Genomic DNA, 19,190 nt, shown 5'->3' with positions numbered 1-19,190 from the left:
CCACAACCTAGCTTCTCAATTACCACCAAAGGTAACAATGGAATAATTACTTAAGGATGTTATTGCAGCATTATGTATAACTGAAAAAAATTGAAAAAACGAAATACCTAAATGTTTAATAGCAGAATTTTAGTTAAATAAATTATGGTACATCTATGTAGGGAATTAATATACAGTCATTAAAGATAATGCTGACACAGCATAAGGAATATAGTCAACGCCATTGTAATAGTGATGTATCAGATCAGATGGTAGCTATACTTGTGGTGAACTTAGAATAATGTAGGGAGCACCTGAGTGGCTCAGTTGGTTAAGCGTCCGACTTTTGATTTTGGCTCAGGTCATGATCTCGTGGTTGGTGAGATCAAGCCCTGTGTCAGACGCACATCATCTGAACAAAGCAACCTGGGATTCTCTCTCCCTCTCCCTCTGTCCCTCCCCTGCTCATTCTCTCTCTCTCTCAAAATAATCTTAAAAAAAAAAAATAATAATGTATAGACATGTTGAATCCCTATTTGTACATCTGAAATGAATGTAACATTGTATCAACTATACTCAAAATTTATTTTTTATTTTTGTTAATGTTTATTTACTTATTTTGAGAGACAGAAAGCATGAGAAGGGGAGGGGCAGAGATAGAGGTAGAGAGAGAATCCCAATCAGGCCTCGTGCTGTCAGCACAGAGCCCAACATGGGGCTAGATCTCACTAACCATGAGATCATGACCGGAGTTGAAATCAAGAGTCAGACGCTCAACTGACTGAGCCACCCGGGCTCCCCAACTCAAATTTTTTTAAAATGCTGATGCAAATCATTCCAGTTATCTATTGTTACATGAAAAGAATCACCCAAAATTTAGTGTCATACAGTAATAATTATTGCAGGCAAGATCAACTAATGGATACTAACATTAATGGACAACAGTTTGAGGAAAGATATTTGCATAATCTCGCCCATGATATTTATTAATTATAAAAGGAAAATTAGTAACTTTACAATATAGAAACATGGCAGACACTACCTTAACCAAGTTTTCAAGGTTACTATCACCAGTAACATCAGAATTTAACCTTAGGTACCCTGAGCATGATTGATCGAGAGCCCATAACTTCTGGGGTATTCTTGCCAAAAATGCATTAACTCTATCTAATCAAGGGAAAACATCAGACAAACTGAAACTGAAGGATATTTTACAAAATAGCTGACCAGTACTCTCCAAATGCGTCAAGACCATGAGAGACAGGGAAAGATGGAGGAACTATCACAAATTCGAAGAGACAAGAAAACACGACAACCAAGTGCAAAAGGGGATCCTGGGTTGGATACTAGAAAATAAAAAGGACATTAGTGGAAAAACAGGTGAAATTTTAAGAGGGTCTGTAGTTTAATAGAATTATATGAACGTTAACTTCTTAATGTTGATCACTGTAAAGTCAACCCTTGAACAACATGGGGGTTAGGGGTGCCAAATCCCCATGTAGTTGAAAATCCATGCATAACTTTTGACTTCCCAAAGACTCTACTAATGGCCTACTGTTAACCAGAAGCCTTACCAATAATGTAAACAGTCGATTAATATACACTTTGTATGTTAAACGTATTATATCTTGTATTCTTAAATAGAGTAAGCTAGAGAAAAGAAAATGTTATTAAGAAAATCGTAAGAGAGGCGCCTGGGTGGCTCAGTCGGTTAAGTAACCAACTTCAGCTCAGGTCATGATCTCACGGTTCATGGGTTCCAGTCCCGCATTGGGCTCTGTGCTGACAGCTCAGAGCCTGAAGCCTGCTTTGAACTCTGTTTCTCCCTCTCTCTCTGCCCCTCTCCTGCTCACACCCTGTGTCCCACCCTCTCTCTCAAAAATAAACATTAAAAGCACTTTTTTTAAAGAAAAGAAAATTATAAGAGACAATGCATTTATAGTACTGTGCTGTAAAGAGTCCACATATAAATGGACCCATGAAGTTCAAACCCATGTTTCTCAAAGGCCAACTGTACTATGGTTACACAAGATACTAACATCAGCGGAGGCTGGGTAAAGAGCAAACAGGAACTCTATGTACTATTTTGAAATTTTTCTGTAAGTTTAACATTATTCCACAACAAAAAGTGAAAAGACAAAGAAAAAAACAAAAACAAAAAAACTTAGTGGCACAAAACAGTGACCATTTTATTATGCTCATGATTCTGTGGGTCAGTAATATGAGGGACACACCAGGAATGATATGCCCCTGCTCCACCATGAAGGAGGCCTCAGCTGGGGGGCTGCACTGGGCTGGAGATGTCTGTGACAGCTCACCTGAGACCGTGTGTCTGGCCTTGGCTATCCTCTACATGACATTTGTTAGGAATGCAATGGCCAAGGTGGCTCCTTCTTTCACATCTCTGGTGCCGGCACTGAGATGCTGACCAGGCAGTGTATTAGTTTCCAGGGGCCGCTGTAACAAGTAACTGTGGAATGGATGGCTGAAAACAATAGCAATTTATTCTCTCCCAGTTCTAGAAGCTAGACATCTGGAATGAAGATGTCCGCAAGGCCGTGCCCCTCTTAAGTCTCTAGGGAAGAATCCTTCCTTGCTTCTTCCCAGCTTCTGGTGGCTCCCAACGACCCCTGCCATTCCTTGGCTTGTAACTACATCATTCTAAGCTCTGCCTTTATCTTCACATCACCTTCTTCTTAACCACGTCATTGTGTCTCTGTGTCTTCTTTTCTTACAAGAACACCAAACTTCAGCTTTAGGGCCCACCTAATCCAGTAAGATCTCATCTTAACTAATCACATCTGTAAAGATTCTATTTCCTTTTGTTTGTTTGTTTATCTATTTATTTTTGAGAGACAGAGAGAGACTGAGAGAGAGCACAAGTGGGGGAGGGGCAGAGAGAGAGAGAATCCCAAGCAGGCTCCTGTCAGCGCAGAGCCTGACATGGGGCTCAATCTCAGGAACCATGAGATCATGACCTAAGCTGAAATTAAGAGTCAGATGCTTAACCAACTGAGCCACCCAGGCACCCCTGCAAAGATGCTATTTCTAAATAAGGTCACATACTGAGGCTCCAGGTAGACATGAGTTCTGGTGGAACACTACTGAACTCACTGTAGGTCAGAACTGGCCAGCATGACGTCCTCTGGGTAGCCTTCATATGGCTTGTTTGGACTTTCTCACAGCATGGCAGCTTCAGGGTAGTCTGACTCCTTACAGGATGGCTGGCTTTCCTCTGAGTGGGCCTTCTAAAAAGAGAAGCCGAAACTGCCAGTCCTTTAACGGCAAGGGCTGGAACTGATGGTATAGGATTACTTCTGCTGTAATCTATCAGTCAACGTAGTCCTAGCCCAGCCCAGACTGAAAATACAGGAAGAAAGAGACCCCATCCCTATACGAGGACTGGAATGAACATCATAGAGGGAAGGAACTATGGCAAACATCTTGGAAACAAACTATCACACAGTTCTTCCCTTACTGACAGCTAAGGGTGCCCGAGAGATAAAAATTAGTAGGAAACAGATTACAAAACACCATATATATATATATATATATATATATATATATATATATATATAATTTGATCTCATTTTTATTTTTAAAATATATATAGATATCTGCATGGAAAATGTCTCAAAAGATAAAGAGTAAACAAAAATATTAATAATGATTATCTCTGCAAGTTAAGAATTATGGTGATTTTTTTTCTTCCAGTTTATCAATATTTTCTAATACAGATTATGCATGTATTATTTCTATAACCAAATAGAAGAAGTAGAAAGTAAATGATCTATTATTTTAATAGGCAAATCATTTTGGGGTTTTTTTTTAATGCCTTTTATTTATTTTTGAGAGAGAGAGCATGAGTGGGGGAGGGAATGAGAGGGGAAACAGAGGATCCAAAGCAGGCTCTGTGCTGACAGCAGTGAGCCCCATGTGGGGCTCGAACTCATGAACCTTCCTGAGCCAAAGTCAGACACTCAACCAACTGAGTCACCCAGGTGCCCTTAGTTTTTGGTGTTTCAATTAGGATATATAAATGGTAAATTTCAACAAAGCCAATCTAGATATACATCTGTCTAGGAGAAACTCAGATTCATTTTTTTTTTTAAGTCCTTAGTCATAGAAACGACAACCCAGATAGGGCACCCACTTCCTGGACAGAAACATTTAGTGCATTCTAAATCCAAATCCCTTGGTCCCAAGCAGCTTTTGAGCTCTCACCGCTGGGTCCAGAAAGAAACAAACCTCAAGGAATTTCATTCACATCAAAACTCATGCTAACCAGCAGCAATAGTCTGAGTCAGGTTCTTGAGGCTCTGCAATGTTAGACACTCACTTTGCAAAAGACAAATGAATCCCAGGAGTCTCAGAGAAATCAGGGGCCCCTGCTTAGAGTCAGTTTTACCCCCCAACAGTATTGCATAACCACTTACGTGATGCAGGCTAAAGGATTTCCAAAGCGTCCTGCCAAAAACCTAGCAACCACTTCCCAATCCCCCAAATTTTCACCACTGTATAAGGAAGCTAAAGGCTACATGACTCTATCACACTTCTTTGGGTGAAGAAGGAGGAAGAGAAGATAAAGGAGGAGGAGAAGGAGGAGGAGGAAAGGAAGAATGATAAATATACATACACACAGATGGCAAATTAGAAACATGCATAATGATTTGGCTGGTCTCAAAAACAAGACTGGAAGAGAACAGGAAATAGGACGGATTTTTATGAAAGGGATGGCAGAAGCCTGAGTGACACATCGTGGGAGGATTCTAGGCAGTTAGGAGACTGCATAGACTGGGTGTCTAGAGGCCTCTTAGAGGCACAGGAAGTAAAGGCAAAGACATATTGTGTCTATTTCCCAATTTTTCACTGCCCTGTCCCCCTCACTCTTGAACAGGTACAAACCTGAGAAGCCTCTGAAACTTACCGATGCTCAGGAAAGTTCCATATAATCCTACCTAATGTGATCATGTCCCATAGAGAAGAGTTAAACTCACAAAGAAAAAGAAAGAATAACTTAACTGGGATTTTTACTTTAATTCAAATATTCTATGACTCTGAGATTCAAAAAAAAAAAAAGATAAATTTTACTCACCGACAGTTTCTTCTGATGCAGCAGTCAAAGCTAGAAACTTTTTTGTATTTTCCATCTCCTCATTACTTTGCAAAGCTTCACTAGTTTTTGCAGACTAATAAAAGAGAAACAAGGAAAAGAAGGCAACTACACTCTTCGATATTTTGTACAGTTTCAACATGGATTACAAATTGTGTAATTTGTAATTCCACAATTGACCTGAACAAAAAGGGACAGGTCATTTTTATCCCTTTAAATAGGAAATCTGTTAATATCCCTGTTCGCACAAATTCTAGCAATGAATAGTCCCAAATAGAGTTGTAATATATGTCTATCATTATATAATCATTACCTCACTTAAATCTTCTTCAGCTTCTGTTTAATATTTCCATAACTAATGAGTAGCCTAAAGGTCCATCATTAAATTATAGTTTCAGACATTTCAGGATTGATACTATATTTTATTATGGGTCCAATTATTATTCCTGTTTCCAAACAAGTAAAACTTTGGTTTGAGATTCAACAGGAATAAGTGATAGGCTAACTTTTTATGACAAATTTATACAAATCGTTTCTCTAGTTTAAATCACTGCATTGTGTATGGTGCTTTCTACTCCATGGTCTTCCTGGGAATCTTGTAAAAATGTATTCTTTGTCACTTCATTATTAATGCAGAGCATCATCTAGGAAATGTCCTTGAAGTCAGTCGACTGAGGAAGGAAGAATTTATCAAAAACAACTCATCTGTTATTACAGTGCTCCTTACCTAAAAGTGCTCTCCTTTACGGGACAAAGTTCAAATGTGAACCAATGGCTAAACGTCAAGTCAGAGCAAATATATGGTCAACTTCCACCCCTCAATACTACAGAGAATAAAGGTCCAAGAAGGCCAAGGAAAGTTAATCGAGCACTAGAGATGTACTGAGACAGAAGCAAATAGAGCATGGTCACAGACCACAAGCACTTTACAGCCTCTAAGAGATCCTGACCAGCATGTGAAACAGTGAACACCCCACTTCTTGGTCACAAAAGTTTACTTAAAAAATAATGGCGACCAGGGGGTTAAATTTGTGTATATTTATGTGTTTATCTCCAAACCGTAAGCTTGCTGAAGAAGCAGCAAACAGACTTGATGAAAGTAGGGACCCCATCACTTTCTGCTCCAGAAACGGAGGAACCCCAGCCTGACACTGGTAAGAGAGGTCTGCTGTGCTGCCCATGGAAAACAAACATGGCAGTGTGGTGCCTGAAATCTGGAATTCTTGTCTAGTTCCAGAAAGCGATCTCCCTCACCTCCCCCCCACACACACACATACATATACACACCACCATCCTACTTCTACAAAATAAATCAATAAAGGCAGACCACATTAATACTACCACAGTCCATGCTTTTCTTACTCATCTTAGAGGAAATCATTTCTTCCACATCAGCAGTGGTGAGACAACTCTTACCTTAAGTTCTTCCCACAGCTTTATTCTTAGGTCTAGACCTTGCTTCTTAATTTCTTTTTCTCTGTATTGTTTCTTCACCAATATTTTATCAAGCCTCTTCATCTTCTGAATAGCATCTTGAAGTTGAGAATCTAATTCTTTTAATTCAGGTTCATCTATATTGTGTTGAAAGTAGGAATGAGCTTGAAGTTTGGTACAACCAGAAAGTTTCGTTTTGTTTTTACTGTTTGTTCTTTCATTCAACAAATGTTTATGGCTGGTGAGAATAACTGACATATTTTACAAGGTGCTTTCACACATATTTTTTCATATGATTATCGAACAACCTATGAAATATAATTATCTAACAACCCGGTTTTACAGCTAAAATAACTATCTTTTTTTTTCCTTTTTGAAATTTTTTTTGAGTATAGTTGACACACAATGCTACAGTTTCAGGTGTATAACACAGTGATTTAACAACTCTGTAGCAGGCTATGCTCACCACAAGTATAACTGCTGTCTGTCACCATACAATGCTGTTACAGTGTCATTGACTATACTCCATATGCTGTGCCCTTTATCCCCATGACTTAATAATTTCATAATTGAAGCCTGTATCTCCCACTCCCCTTCACCCATTTTGCCCATTCCCTAACCCCCTGTTTCTGACAACCATCACTTTGTTCTCTGTATTTACAGGTCTCATTCTGCTTTTTTGTTTGTTTGTTTGTTTATTCATTTTTGGTTTTGGGGATTGCACATATAAGTGAAATCATATGGTATTTGTCTTTCTCAGTCTGACTTGTTTCAATTAGCATAATACCCTCTAGGTCCATCCATATTGTCACAAATGATAAGATCTCATCATTTTATGGCTGCCTTATGTTCCTGTGTGTGTGTGTGTGTGTGTGTGAGAGAGAGAGAGAGAGAGAGAGAGAGAGAGAGAGAGAGAGAGAATGTACACAACATCTTCTTTATCCATTTATCTATTGATGGACGCTTGAGTTGCTTCCATATCTTGGCTATTGTAAATAACACTACAATAAATATAGGGGTGTGTATATCTTTTCAAATTAACATTTTCATTTTCTTTGGGTAAATACCCAGTACTAGAATTCCCGGATCATATGGTATTTCTATTTTTAATTTTCTAAAAAAATCCTCCATACTGTTTTCTACAGTAGCTGTACCAATTTATGTTCCCACCAACAGTACACAAGGGTTCCTTTTTCTCCACATCCCCGCCAACACTTGGAAATAACTCTGTTCTTTCAAATAGCTAATAAATTATGGTATTGAACTCATAGGTGGGTCTTATCTCATTTTCAATCCCAAAATATTTCTCCTTCATTCTGGTATACCTTCTATATTCATAAGTAAGGAATAAGGAATAAGACAAAGACCCTATCCTAAAACTGCTTCAGACTAAAAAGAGAAGGCATGTAGCTATTTGTGAAATCGATGCAGTAAAATGTAACATGTCAAGAAATGAAATGATTCCAACACAGAGAAACAAATTCAGAAAAGTACTCTATGTAACTAGACAGCTTTTATCTATGCCCCTCCCATTTGTTCTATTTTTTTTTTTGAAGTACCTAAAAATGGATAATTGGTAGTAACTTATTTAAAGCCAAGGGCTCTTTAGAACTTTCTTCACTCAAGTTTTTTTTTTTTTTTTTTTTAACGTTTATTTATTTTTGGGACAGAGAGAGACAGAGCATGAACGGGGGAGGGGCAGAGAGAGAGGGAGACACAGAATCGGAAACAGGCTCCAGCCTCTGAGCCATCAGCCCAGAGCCCAATGCGGGGCTCGAACTCACAGACCGTGAGATCATGACCTGAGCTGAAGTCGGACGCCCAACCAACTGAGCCACCCAGGCGCCCCTCTTCACTCAAGTTTTAACTTATGATTAATGATAATGTTAATAATAGCAGCTAACATTTATAGAATTATCTGATATGCTCAGTGTTAAGGGCTTTATTTACAGGCATTGTGTCATTTAATCCTCATCATAATCCTGTCAGGTAGTATAGTTATTGTCCCATTTTACAAATTAGTAAACTGAGAATAATTTGTAACTGAGTTACATACACGTCCAAGATGATATAAGTAGTAAATGGCAGGGCCAGTTTCCACCCAGATCTGTCTGATTTGAGAGTCAAAACTCTTCACCACCAGGTAATATGTCCTCTGTGAAGTCTGATGAAAGATGTTAATCTGGCAATGAGCATAAATGCTCAAATACTGAAGTCTCAGCCACTCCAGTTTAGGAAGTGGCATATTATGCTAAGAAAGACCAAATTTTGCAACTTTTTAAAATCCAAAGAGTCCAGTGTGTTTCCCTATAATGTACATCACTTCCTCTTCAAGGAAAAGGGGATATTTTCAGAAGGGAACTAGCTTATCCAAAAAGAATACTGATCTTATTGATAAGGAGGCTCTAGAGATCTTGTTGCTTACATATTTCAAATACAACAGCCTTTAGTTATAATTCCCAAATGCCAATCCTTGCACTCCATATACAGAGATGGTCTATACAGCAGACATCTGGAAGTAACTCATGCAGTTCCAAAACAGTATAAATAAGTTCAGTGTAAACTGGGCCAATAGCTAATCGCAACTATAATGCCTCATTTCCTGGTAACTATAATCCTGAGTCACCAGGCCCAATTTTGAGAGCGAAACTCATCCCAAATATACTCTTAAGTCACCATTTCTCAAAGTTTATGACCTCAGCTTCCCTTTACAACCTTAAACATTATTGAGAACCCAAAGTAGCTTTTATGTTATATCTATTGATAATTACCATGTCGGAAATCAAAACTGAAAAATATATATTTATTTATTCATTTAAAAATAATAAACATGTTATTAGTAATTACATGCTAACATAAATATAACATTTTTATGACAAATAAGTATAGACTCCAAAAAAATTAAGAAGGGCATTGTTTTAAATTTTTAATATCTAGCTGAACAGAAAACAGTTGGATTCTTATATCTGCTTGTATAATCTCTTGCAATCTCTTGTTTCAGTTAGAATGTATGAAGAAAATCAGGCCTCATACAAATATGTATTTGGAAAGGGGAGGAGAAATTTAATAATCTTCTCAGATAATTGTGGATATTCTTCTTCGATACTACATCAAAACTCGACAAGGGGTGGTTTCTTAAAGAGTGGTTGTAATGTGAAATACGTAACTCTATCAGTGAGCTTTTTGTATTTGTTCCATTAAAATCCATGCATCTATCATTTGTGCTGAATGGATCTTTTACCCTTCATTGGTCATTTGGAAAATAGTGGTTCACTGACTTACGCAGACCTTCAAAACGTTAACACGTTTCAGGATACAGTATTTTTAAAAAATCACATTTGTTCATATTGCCATCAAATTTTAACGGAAAAGTCTAAGTCTTGGAAAGCTGTCAATCTCACAGTGGCAATCTACACAAGTTTTCCAAAATTCTAATTTTCACTTGAAAGTCCAAATTTTATCACTGACGAAAGATATGTCGATTATTTTCCTTGAAACGACACGCTCATTTCATCTTAAAAAAAAAAAAAATGACTTCCAACTACCCAAGTCTGAATGATACCAGTTGGTCTGTCAGTCATTCTTTCACGTAAGAATGATGCTCCGTTAAAAAGCAGCCAGCTTGGTTCTCGACTTAAACTATCATACAAGTACTGTTCCTCAACACAAACTTCCCATTTCGGTGTAGAGCAGAGTTGCTATATACATACTTCCCATTTTACCTCACAGGCAATTAAACAGATGTGTATTTCAAGTCCAGGTTTCATGAGATTAACGATTTCTACTGCTCCACCAAAGATGTTCTTGAGTGACACAGGCTATTTCTTTTCCCTCCCAGTGGCTGGTCACGAAGAACACAATGACCGACTAGTACAATGTGATACGCTGCCTGGATTCGTGCTAACACAGGAGCAATTTTACTCACCGTCGCTTTTGTGCCATCACCGCAAATGTCCGTGTAGTGGGCGGAAAGGCAGGTATCATTATTTCAGTATTACGATGAATTATATTACTGATATATCAATATTATGACGAAAGAAGTTTTTACTTTGCAAAATTCCTAAAAGGGGCTCAGCAATCCCCCAGGGCTCTGCACACCACATTTGGAGACATGCTCTCCACTCTGACCAGTATTAATTTAATAACCAGGGTGGGAAAAAAGGAGTCTTTTAAAATCCAAAAGTTACTAAGATCAAATGGGATTATCCTGAAAAAGCCATTTAGAAATTACGGGATACATTTTATTGTATCATTGAGACATCAAAAATATCAATAAATCCTGTCATAAGTGGCAGAAATACTTCCTACTTGATTAACGTGAAATGACCCACAGTAACGATTTCATTAAATGAAAATTTTATTATTTTTCTACGTGTTTTTAAGGACTCAGTACTATTCTAAACAAAAGCTGGTGCTCACAAAGGTATACCTCTTTTTTTCACTAGGATTTCTTTAGCTGATAAAAAACAGATGTAACTCTAATATTTTAACTATAATATCTGTAACTATCATTAGCCTATCACCTGGTGAGTATCCTACCTGCACATCCAGGGATTATCTGATGTTGAACCATGTTCAGATCTTCATCTGACCCTTCTTCAGCCAATTTTGGTTTCTCAGAATCATTTTCCCCTTTATCATCATTATTGTTTCCATTTTCCTCTGCATTACTCCTCTCAGAGTGGCCCTTTATACCAGAGTTCAACTTGATTGCAGTATCAACCTAAACATTATTTCCAAAGAAATAATTTTCATAAATAGGTAAGGTTTTAAAACCTTAACATTTGTAGACTATTTTAACACTAAAGTAAATACATGTGGGGACATACACACATACATACGCTAGTGTTAAACTACTCTAGAAACAGAACTTTTAATTAACTGTAAGTTAATTACGTAAATATAATACCATTTGCACCAAAAAGACATGCCCCATTCTCTGGCAAGTTCCAGCGATAATGGAGAAGGGTCAGGAATCCGTCCCAGAACCCCTCTCTGCCAGCTCTGGACATAAGGCATGATGGTCCCTGCTTCTGGAGCTTACACTCAGATGGAAAGTCAAAGGTCTAGAGCTGCGCTCCCATACGATGACCACCAGCCACATGTGGCTATTGAAGAGTTGGAAAGCAAAGAGTCTGAATCGAGATGTGTTTCTAATGATATTCTTCAAGTCAGAACCATGTGCTTTGGTAATTATTTTTATGCTATTCACAATTTTTCTGTCATTTTGGTTTCTCTTTCCATTTCAGCAATGCTCATTTTGAAAACACCAGTTTGGCACAGCTGTGTTTTCCTGAGAGAGAGCAAGAAAAGACATCCACGGCTGCATCAGGAAAAAGCAGGGATCGTAGTGCCCTGACAGCCATGAGTGGCAGTGAGAGTTACATCAGAAGTGAACATAGTCCAAGAGACAGGCAAAACCTCAGAGAGATTCAGCCCGTCTGGAAGGAATGCATTTCCCCTCCCAATGGAGGAAACCTCTGCTCCAGGCCATCAGGGCTCGGCCCTTGGAGGGTGGTCAACTCTCGGCCACTGGAATCTGTGTCCCCTTCTGAATCTTCAGGGCAGAAGGTGGATCGTGTGGAGAATTAAACTGCCAGGGATACAAGACTGCACGCGAGCATCTCTGTTTACCTAGACTAGGACATAAGTCCCAGCAGAACTGAGCTGAGTCAGTGGTATAATGATCAGAGCCAACATTTACTGAGGAATTCCTACTGGCCAGGGCCTGTGCTAAGTACTTTATACACACGGCCTCATTCACTCCTCAACGACACTATGGTATAGGCATTACTAGATCCAGCATAGAATGAAACTAGCTGAGGCCCAATTTATAAATAAGCAAAACAATGCCTCCTCTATGTGATCTGGGAGGTGTTAAAGAGGGTTCCCTGTTCAAAAACATACTCTGTGAAAGGCCAGGTTAAAGCCTTAAATTCCGTAATAACCACTAAATCCTTAATGCTATAGAGTTCTGTGAAAATCTTGAAATTGCTAGAAGAGATCACATGAGCCCTGATGCTTATTTATATCTTGGCATAAATGAACTTGGCTGACTTTTCCCTGAGAACGGTTCTTATATAGGGAAATATAGAATATATAACACACACAACTAGATATTAGCAATATACTTGGATAGCACACTTCAGGACACAACAAGACTCTCACATATATCATCCCACATGATTCTAACTCTTAGAATGAGCAGGAAGCAATGAAGTAAAAAGACAAAACTGGAGAACAAATGGCAATCTTGGCCCATTTTACAATTTTACCCACATTTCCCCACTTCATTAGCACCAACCGTCTTTAGTTTATTTGAAAATAAACTAAAAAGAGCTTCTGGAAATTAAAAAGATATCATTAAATTTAAGAATTCAGTGGATCAAAGAGTAGATGTGACACAGCATAAGAAAGGATTCAAAAAATTTTAAATATATGTTAAAAATTCCCCCAGGATGAAGCACAGCAAAATAAATGAATAGAAAATATTAAAAAAAAAAAAATGAGAGACATAAAGATAGAAGGGAAAGTTTCAAAAGACACTTAATGTGACTTTCAGGATGATGAAATAGAAAAAACAGTGGGCAATACTAGAAACTTTTGAAAAAAACAATGGCTGAATATTTTTCAAAATAAACAGAACACACAAATCCTCAGAGTGAAGAAGTACTAGTCTCCAGAAGTATAAAATAAACAAATCCAAACACCGGTGAGTAATAGTAGATACTGAACACAAAGAGAAAAAAAATTAAAGCAACCAGAGAAAATTATCTAAATGAGACAGCCCACAGTGTAATGAATATCGGATTTCCAAAAGCCTTCTCACTGACAACAAGAGAGGCCAAAATCACCTAAACGTAAAGCATAAAACTGTAACACTTTCAGAAGAAAACACAGGAAAAAATCTCTGGAACCGTGGGTTGGACAAAGAGTTCTTGGATACAACCAAAAAACAAAAACAAAAACAAACAAAAACAAAAAACAAGTCTCAAAACAATGTTGACAAATTGCACTTAACAAAATTTAAAATGTTTGCTTTTCAAAACACATGGTTAAAAGAACGAAAAGTCAAGCTACAGACGAGGAAAAAATATTTGCAAATCACGTATCTAAGAAAAGACTCTATCTCAAATACATAAAGAACTCTCAGAAGTTAACAATAAGAAGACAAAGACAAGTTTGAAAGTTAGGCAAAAAAAGAAAAAATACAATACCTTTTCCAAAAAAGATACGTGGGTTACAAATAAGCACCTGAAAGCTCATTTATCATTATTAGTCACCAGGAAAATGGGAGTTAAAACCACAATGAGATACTGCCATATGCCTATTAGAATAGCTTTTTAAGGGGCGCCTGAGTGGCGCAGTCGGTTAAGCGTCCGACTTCAGCCAGGTCACGATCTCGCGGTCCGGGAGTTCGAGCCCCGCGTCGGGCTCTGGGCTGATGGCTCAGAGCCTGGAGCCTGTTTCCGACTCTGTGTCTCCCTCTCTCTCTGCCCCTCCCCCGTTCATGCTCTGTCTCTCTCTGTCTCAAAAATAAATAAACGTTGAAAAAAAAAATTTAAAAAAAAAAAAAAAGAATAGCTTTTTAAAAAAACTAACAATATCAACTTCTGTGAGGATCCAGAGCAGCTGGAACGCTCCTATATTTCTCATGGGAATAGAAAACAGTTTTGCAATTTCTTATTAAAGTTAAACATATACCTACCACACAACCCAGAAATCCAACTCCCAGGTATTTACCCAAGAGAAATAAAAACCTACTCTCCCATAGGAAAAAAAAAAAAAATTCAGATGCACCTGGATGGCTCAGTTGGTTAAACGTCCGACTTCAGCCACAGGTCATGATCTCATGGTTCCTGAGTTTGAGCCCGGTGTGGGGCTCTGTGCTGACAACTCAGAGCCTGGAGCCGGCTTCGAATTCTGTGTCTCCCTCTCTCGCTGCCCCTCCCCCATTCTCTCTCTCTCTCTCTCTCTCTCTCTCTCTCTCAAAAATAAATAAACATTTAAAAAGTTTTTAAATAAAAAAAATTCAGTATACAAATATTAATAGCAGCTTTATTCATAATCACCAGAACCTGCAAACAACCCAAATGTTGCTCAACATGTGAATGTGTAAACCAACTGTGGTATATCCACACAATGGAACACTAATCGTCAATAAAAAAGGAGTGAACAATTGATATATATAACAACAGAGGAGTCTCAAATGCATTGTGCCAATAAACAAAAGCCAGACTCAAAAGCTGCATACTTTTTAATTCCATTCATATGATTTTCTGGAAAAGGAAAAACAATAGGTACAAAGAACAGATCAGGGGTTTCCAGGATTAAGAGTAAGGGAGATTGAGTAGAGGCAAAGAGGTAGGTAGCATGAAGGAATTTTTGAGGGGTGATGGAACTGTCCTATATCTTGATTGTGATGGTCTCACTCTACACATTTGCCAAACTCAGAACTATACACTGAAAAAGAATAAATTTTACAATGTATAAAAATTTTAAATTAGAAACAAAAATCAATGAGATACAATGTTAATAGTTAAGATTTAATATCGCAAAGTCACAAACTGTCTCCAAATTCATCTATAAATTCAAAGTAATTTCAGTCAAAAGTCCAAGAGTAATGTTTGCAAGGCCTGAAAAACCAATCTAAAATACAAAAAGAACAAAAAGGCCAAGAATAGCTAAGACAGTTCTAGAAAAGAATAAGATGGAGAGACCCATCCTACCAGATACCAAGAAATATTACACAACTAACAAGCGTTAACCCACAGTAATGATGCAGGATTAGATGAAACAAAACAGAGAGCTCAGCTAGAAATGGTATTTTAACAAGCCACCTGTGGTTCTGGATGCATGTTAGAATCATCCAGTTTGAGATATGTGCACAAGATTTAGACTGCAGACGTGAGGGAGAAGCCATCTTCCCAAGCTCCTGATAGGAAGGTGGCAAGAAATCTCAAAGGCTGTCATCTCTGTATGTCCAGTCACCAGTTTTGTGGTTCTGAGGGACTTGTGGCAGCGTCAGAGGCAGAAGCTTTCTGATCTCTGGATTTCAGCCATGGAGGTGTGACCTAGGAACTAACAATCCAAGAGAAGTTTCCTCCCATGATTCCCTTTCCCGCTGGCCCTCCACTGATGCTGGCCTTCCACTGATTTTGAGAAACTGAATTTCTATTATTTAATCCCTGTCTGCTGGAAATGCCTAGAGTGGTCTCTAGTTCCTGCACTAAATCATAACAAATGCTTTAAGAGTTTCGTAAGGTAGAGTCTGGTCCATAAATCAAAAGAATAAATGAGTGTGGATTCATGAGCCTGCAAAGATTTTTTTTACCGTAAGGTTTCAAATTTTTGTTTACCACAAGCTTAAAACTAGTACCACATTGCAGATGAAAAAACTGATTCTTAAAAAAAAACATCAAGTTTAGATATTTTAAGAAAAGAAAAATAGACCACTAAAGAAAAGAAAAGGAAATCATGGCCAGGTAAGGTACCGACTAAATATACATTACATGGTCTTTAACCCGAACTATACTTCTTAAATCACTGAAACTTTTTGGTTAGTATCCAAAATCTATAAAGAACTTATCAAACTCAATACCTAAAAACCAATAATCTAGTTAAGAAATGGGCAGAAGACATGAATAGATACTTTTCCAAAGAAGACATCCAGATGGCTAACAGATACATGAAAAGATGCTCAACATCACTCTTCATCAGAGAAACACAAATCAAAACCACAATGAGATACCACCTCATACCTGTCAGAATAGCTAAACTTAACGACACAAGAAATTACAGGTGTTGTCGAGGAGGTGGAGAAAGAGGAACCCTCTCGCACTGTTGGTGGGAATGCAAACTAGTTCAGCCGCTCTGACGAACAATGGGAAGGTTCTGACGAACAATGGGAAGGTTCCTTAAAAAGTTAAAAATAGAATTACCCTATGATCCAGCAATTGTACTACTAAATATTTACCCAAAGGATACAAAAATACAGATTCAAAGTGGTACATGCACCCCAATGTTATTAGCAGCACTATCAACAATAGTCAAACTATGGAGAGAACCCAAATGTCCATCAACTGATGAAGGGATAAAGAAGATGTGGTATATATATACAATGGAATATTACACAGCCATCAACAAGAATGACAAATCTTGCCATTTGCAACGACATGAGTGGAGCTAGAGTGTATTTTGCTAAGTGAAATAAGTCACTCAAAGACAAATACCATATAATTTCACTCATATGTGGAATTTAAGAAACAAAACAGATGTAGATATGGAGGTGGGGGAGAGGGAAACAAACCATAAGAGACCCTTAAAGATAGAGAACAAGCTGAGGGTTCATGGAGGGAGGGAGGTGGGGGTTGGGCTAGAAGGGTGATGGGTATTAAGGAGGGCACTTACGATGAATGCCTGGATGTTATACGTAAGTGATGAATCATTGAATTCTACTCCTGAAACCAATATTGCACAGTACGTTAACTAGAATTTTTTAAATTTTTTTAATGTTTATTTATTTTTGAGAGAGACAGAGACAGAGCATGAGTCGGGGAGGGGCAGAGAGAGAAGGAGACATAGAATCCCAAGCAGGCTCCAGGTTCTGAGCTGTCAGAATGAGCCACCCACGCACCCCTAACTAACTAGAAATTAAATAAAAATTTGAAAAGAAAAAAAAAAAAAAAAGGATAGGACCTGAATCCAATAAGACTGGTGTCCTTATAAGTAGAAGAAAAAACACCAGGAGTATGGGAGCATGGACAAAAAGGCCCTGTGAGGATAAGAGAGAAGCTGACCAACTGCAAGTCAAGGAGAGAGGCCCCAGGAGAAACCTAACCTCTTGGCACCTGGATCTTGGACTCCTAGAACCATAAAAAAATATGTTTTTGTTGTGTAAAAAAAATTAAAATTAAAAAATAAAATTACTGAACCATCTTCATATTAAGAGTCAATGTTGGCACAGTAGATATTGGAATACAAAGATTTCTTCTTTTTAATTTTTTTTTACATTTATTTATTTTTGAGAGACAGAGAGACAGAGCACAAGTGGGGGAGGGGCTGAGAGCGAGGGAGACACAGAATCCAAAGCAGGCTCCAGGTTCTGAGCTGTCAGCACAGAGCCCAATGCAGGGCTCAAACTCACAAACCGTGAGATCATGACCAGAGCCGAAGTCGGACACTTAACCGACTGAACCACCCAGGCACTCCTGGAATACAAAGATTTCTTATGAAAAAAAAAGGAAAAAAGCTTACAGATGAGCATTAACAAAGCATAACTGTGAATAAATAAGCCACACTCCAAAGAAAAATAAAAGAAGGAGGGGGAGCAGGAGGTAAAGAAAGACACAGACTTTTCACATTAAATGGTCTAAAGTAAAATCCAAGAAGAAATCTGTGAGTGTTCCCAGAACACACCCTCTAAAGAGGATCCTTTAGGGGCGCCTGGGTGGCTCAGTTGGTTAAATGACCAACTTCGGCTCAAGTCATGATCTCACAGTTTGTGGGTTCAAGACCCGAGTCAGGCTCTGTGCTGACAGCTTGGAGCCTGGACCCTGCTTCAGATTCTGTGTCTCCCTCTCTCTCTACCCCCTCCCCAGATCATGCTCTGTCTGTCTGTCTGTCTGTCTGTCTCTCTCTCTCAAAAATAAACACTAAATAATAATAATAATAATTTAAAGAAGATCCTTTAGATGGGATGTTAACTACAGCCTTGGTTTATCAATTGCTAGAGTTCAGGAGAAGGACTTAACATCATTTCTAAATAGCAAACTACCATGAAGGATGCTGGTTCTGGTGAGAGCACCTCCAAAGAAGCATTTGAACCTCTACTCCCAGGACGCGTTCTTGAACTTGAGGCTGGTTTTGAAATTCCATCTAAGTTTCCCTTTATAATATCCATTGATATCCTGAAACAAACAAAAAATTAAAGCAAGTTATATCTTATATGTATAAATGTTTCATGAGTGCTAATGCGCAATTAGCTCAGAACCTTTGTTAATAAGGATTACGTTGCTACCAAAGTCACACTACCCTAATTTCATCAAAAGATGTCTGTGGCCACAGGTTTTATGTTAATATAGGTGAAAAACATTCTACCCAGGATGTTGGACAAAAGAATACAGACTGCTATCTCAATGGCTTCCTGTGTCTCAGAAAGAAACATTTACTTTGTCCTTGGCCTGAGGAGATACTCAGGGAGCACCATGCCTCTCAACCTAGATTCACACTTCATCGTAATGATTTGATAAAACCTCAACTTTTTTCTGGTTTTGCCTACCTTATTTTACTAGCGCTTCCTGTTCTAGCTCACCTTTCAGCCTAGGTTTTCCTCTCAGCTCTGATCTCTCCTCTCCCCTTTGGTGCCACATTTTTATGGAGCACCTATCTCCAGGTCACTGCTCTTTTCCTATCAATCCTCCACTTTTAAAACCCATGATTCTACCTCACCCTCAGAAACGAGAAAAAAACCTACTTTCTCTGACAGAGGACAGACACTTATTACCTGGCCACACACACTGCCAATTTCTATTTTTCGTGTGACACCATCCACAGGCTTGTCATCACTGTGGCTCCCTATTCCCAGTGCTGTTTTCTGAAGCAGGAATTATTAGGCAGGATGGCTTAAACTAGTAGGAGAACAAGGGCATTGCAGGCACACTGA

The 19,190-nt window shown here is 38.4% G+C and overlaps 1 protein-coding gene across 1 annotated transcript in view; it reads right to left on the bottom strand.

Moving 5' to 3' along the window:
* The window catches only part of FSIP1 (fibrous sheath interacting protein 1), a 38,055-nt gene extending 19,294 nt beyond the window's left edge, over positions 1-18,761 (bottom strand). Inside the window, exons 1-5 of the mRNA XM_032593516.1 lie at positions 18,697-18,761; positions 18,303-18,435; positions 11,066-11,249; positions 6,509-6,663; positions 5,075-5,168 (exon numbers count right to left, since the gene is read on the bottom strand). Coding sequence (XP_032449407.1) covers positions 5,075-5,168; positions 6,509-6,663; positions 11,066-11,249; positions 18,303-18,435; positions 18,697-18,761 — 631 coding nt within the window. The remainder of the gene's footprint in view (positions 1-5,074; positions 5,169-6,508; positions 6,664-11,065; positions 11,250-18,302; positions 18,436-18,696) is intronic.
* Positions 18,762-19,190: the final 429 nt, after the last annotated feature.

This window comes from Lynx canadensis, chromosome B3, assembly GCF_007474595.2.
Source record: "Lynx canadensis isolate LIC74 chromosome B3, mLynCan4.pri.v2, whole genome shotgun sequence".
Classification (NCBI taxonomy): domain Eukaryota; kingdom Metazoa; phylum Chordata; class Mammalia; order Carnivora; family Felidae; genus Lynx; species Lynx canadensis.
This window is presented reverse-complemented; position numbering and strand designations above follow the sequence as displayed.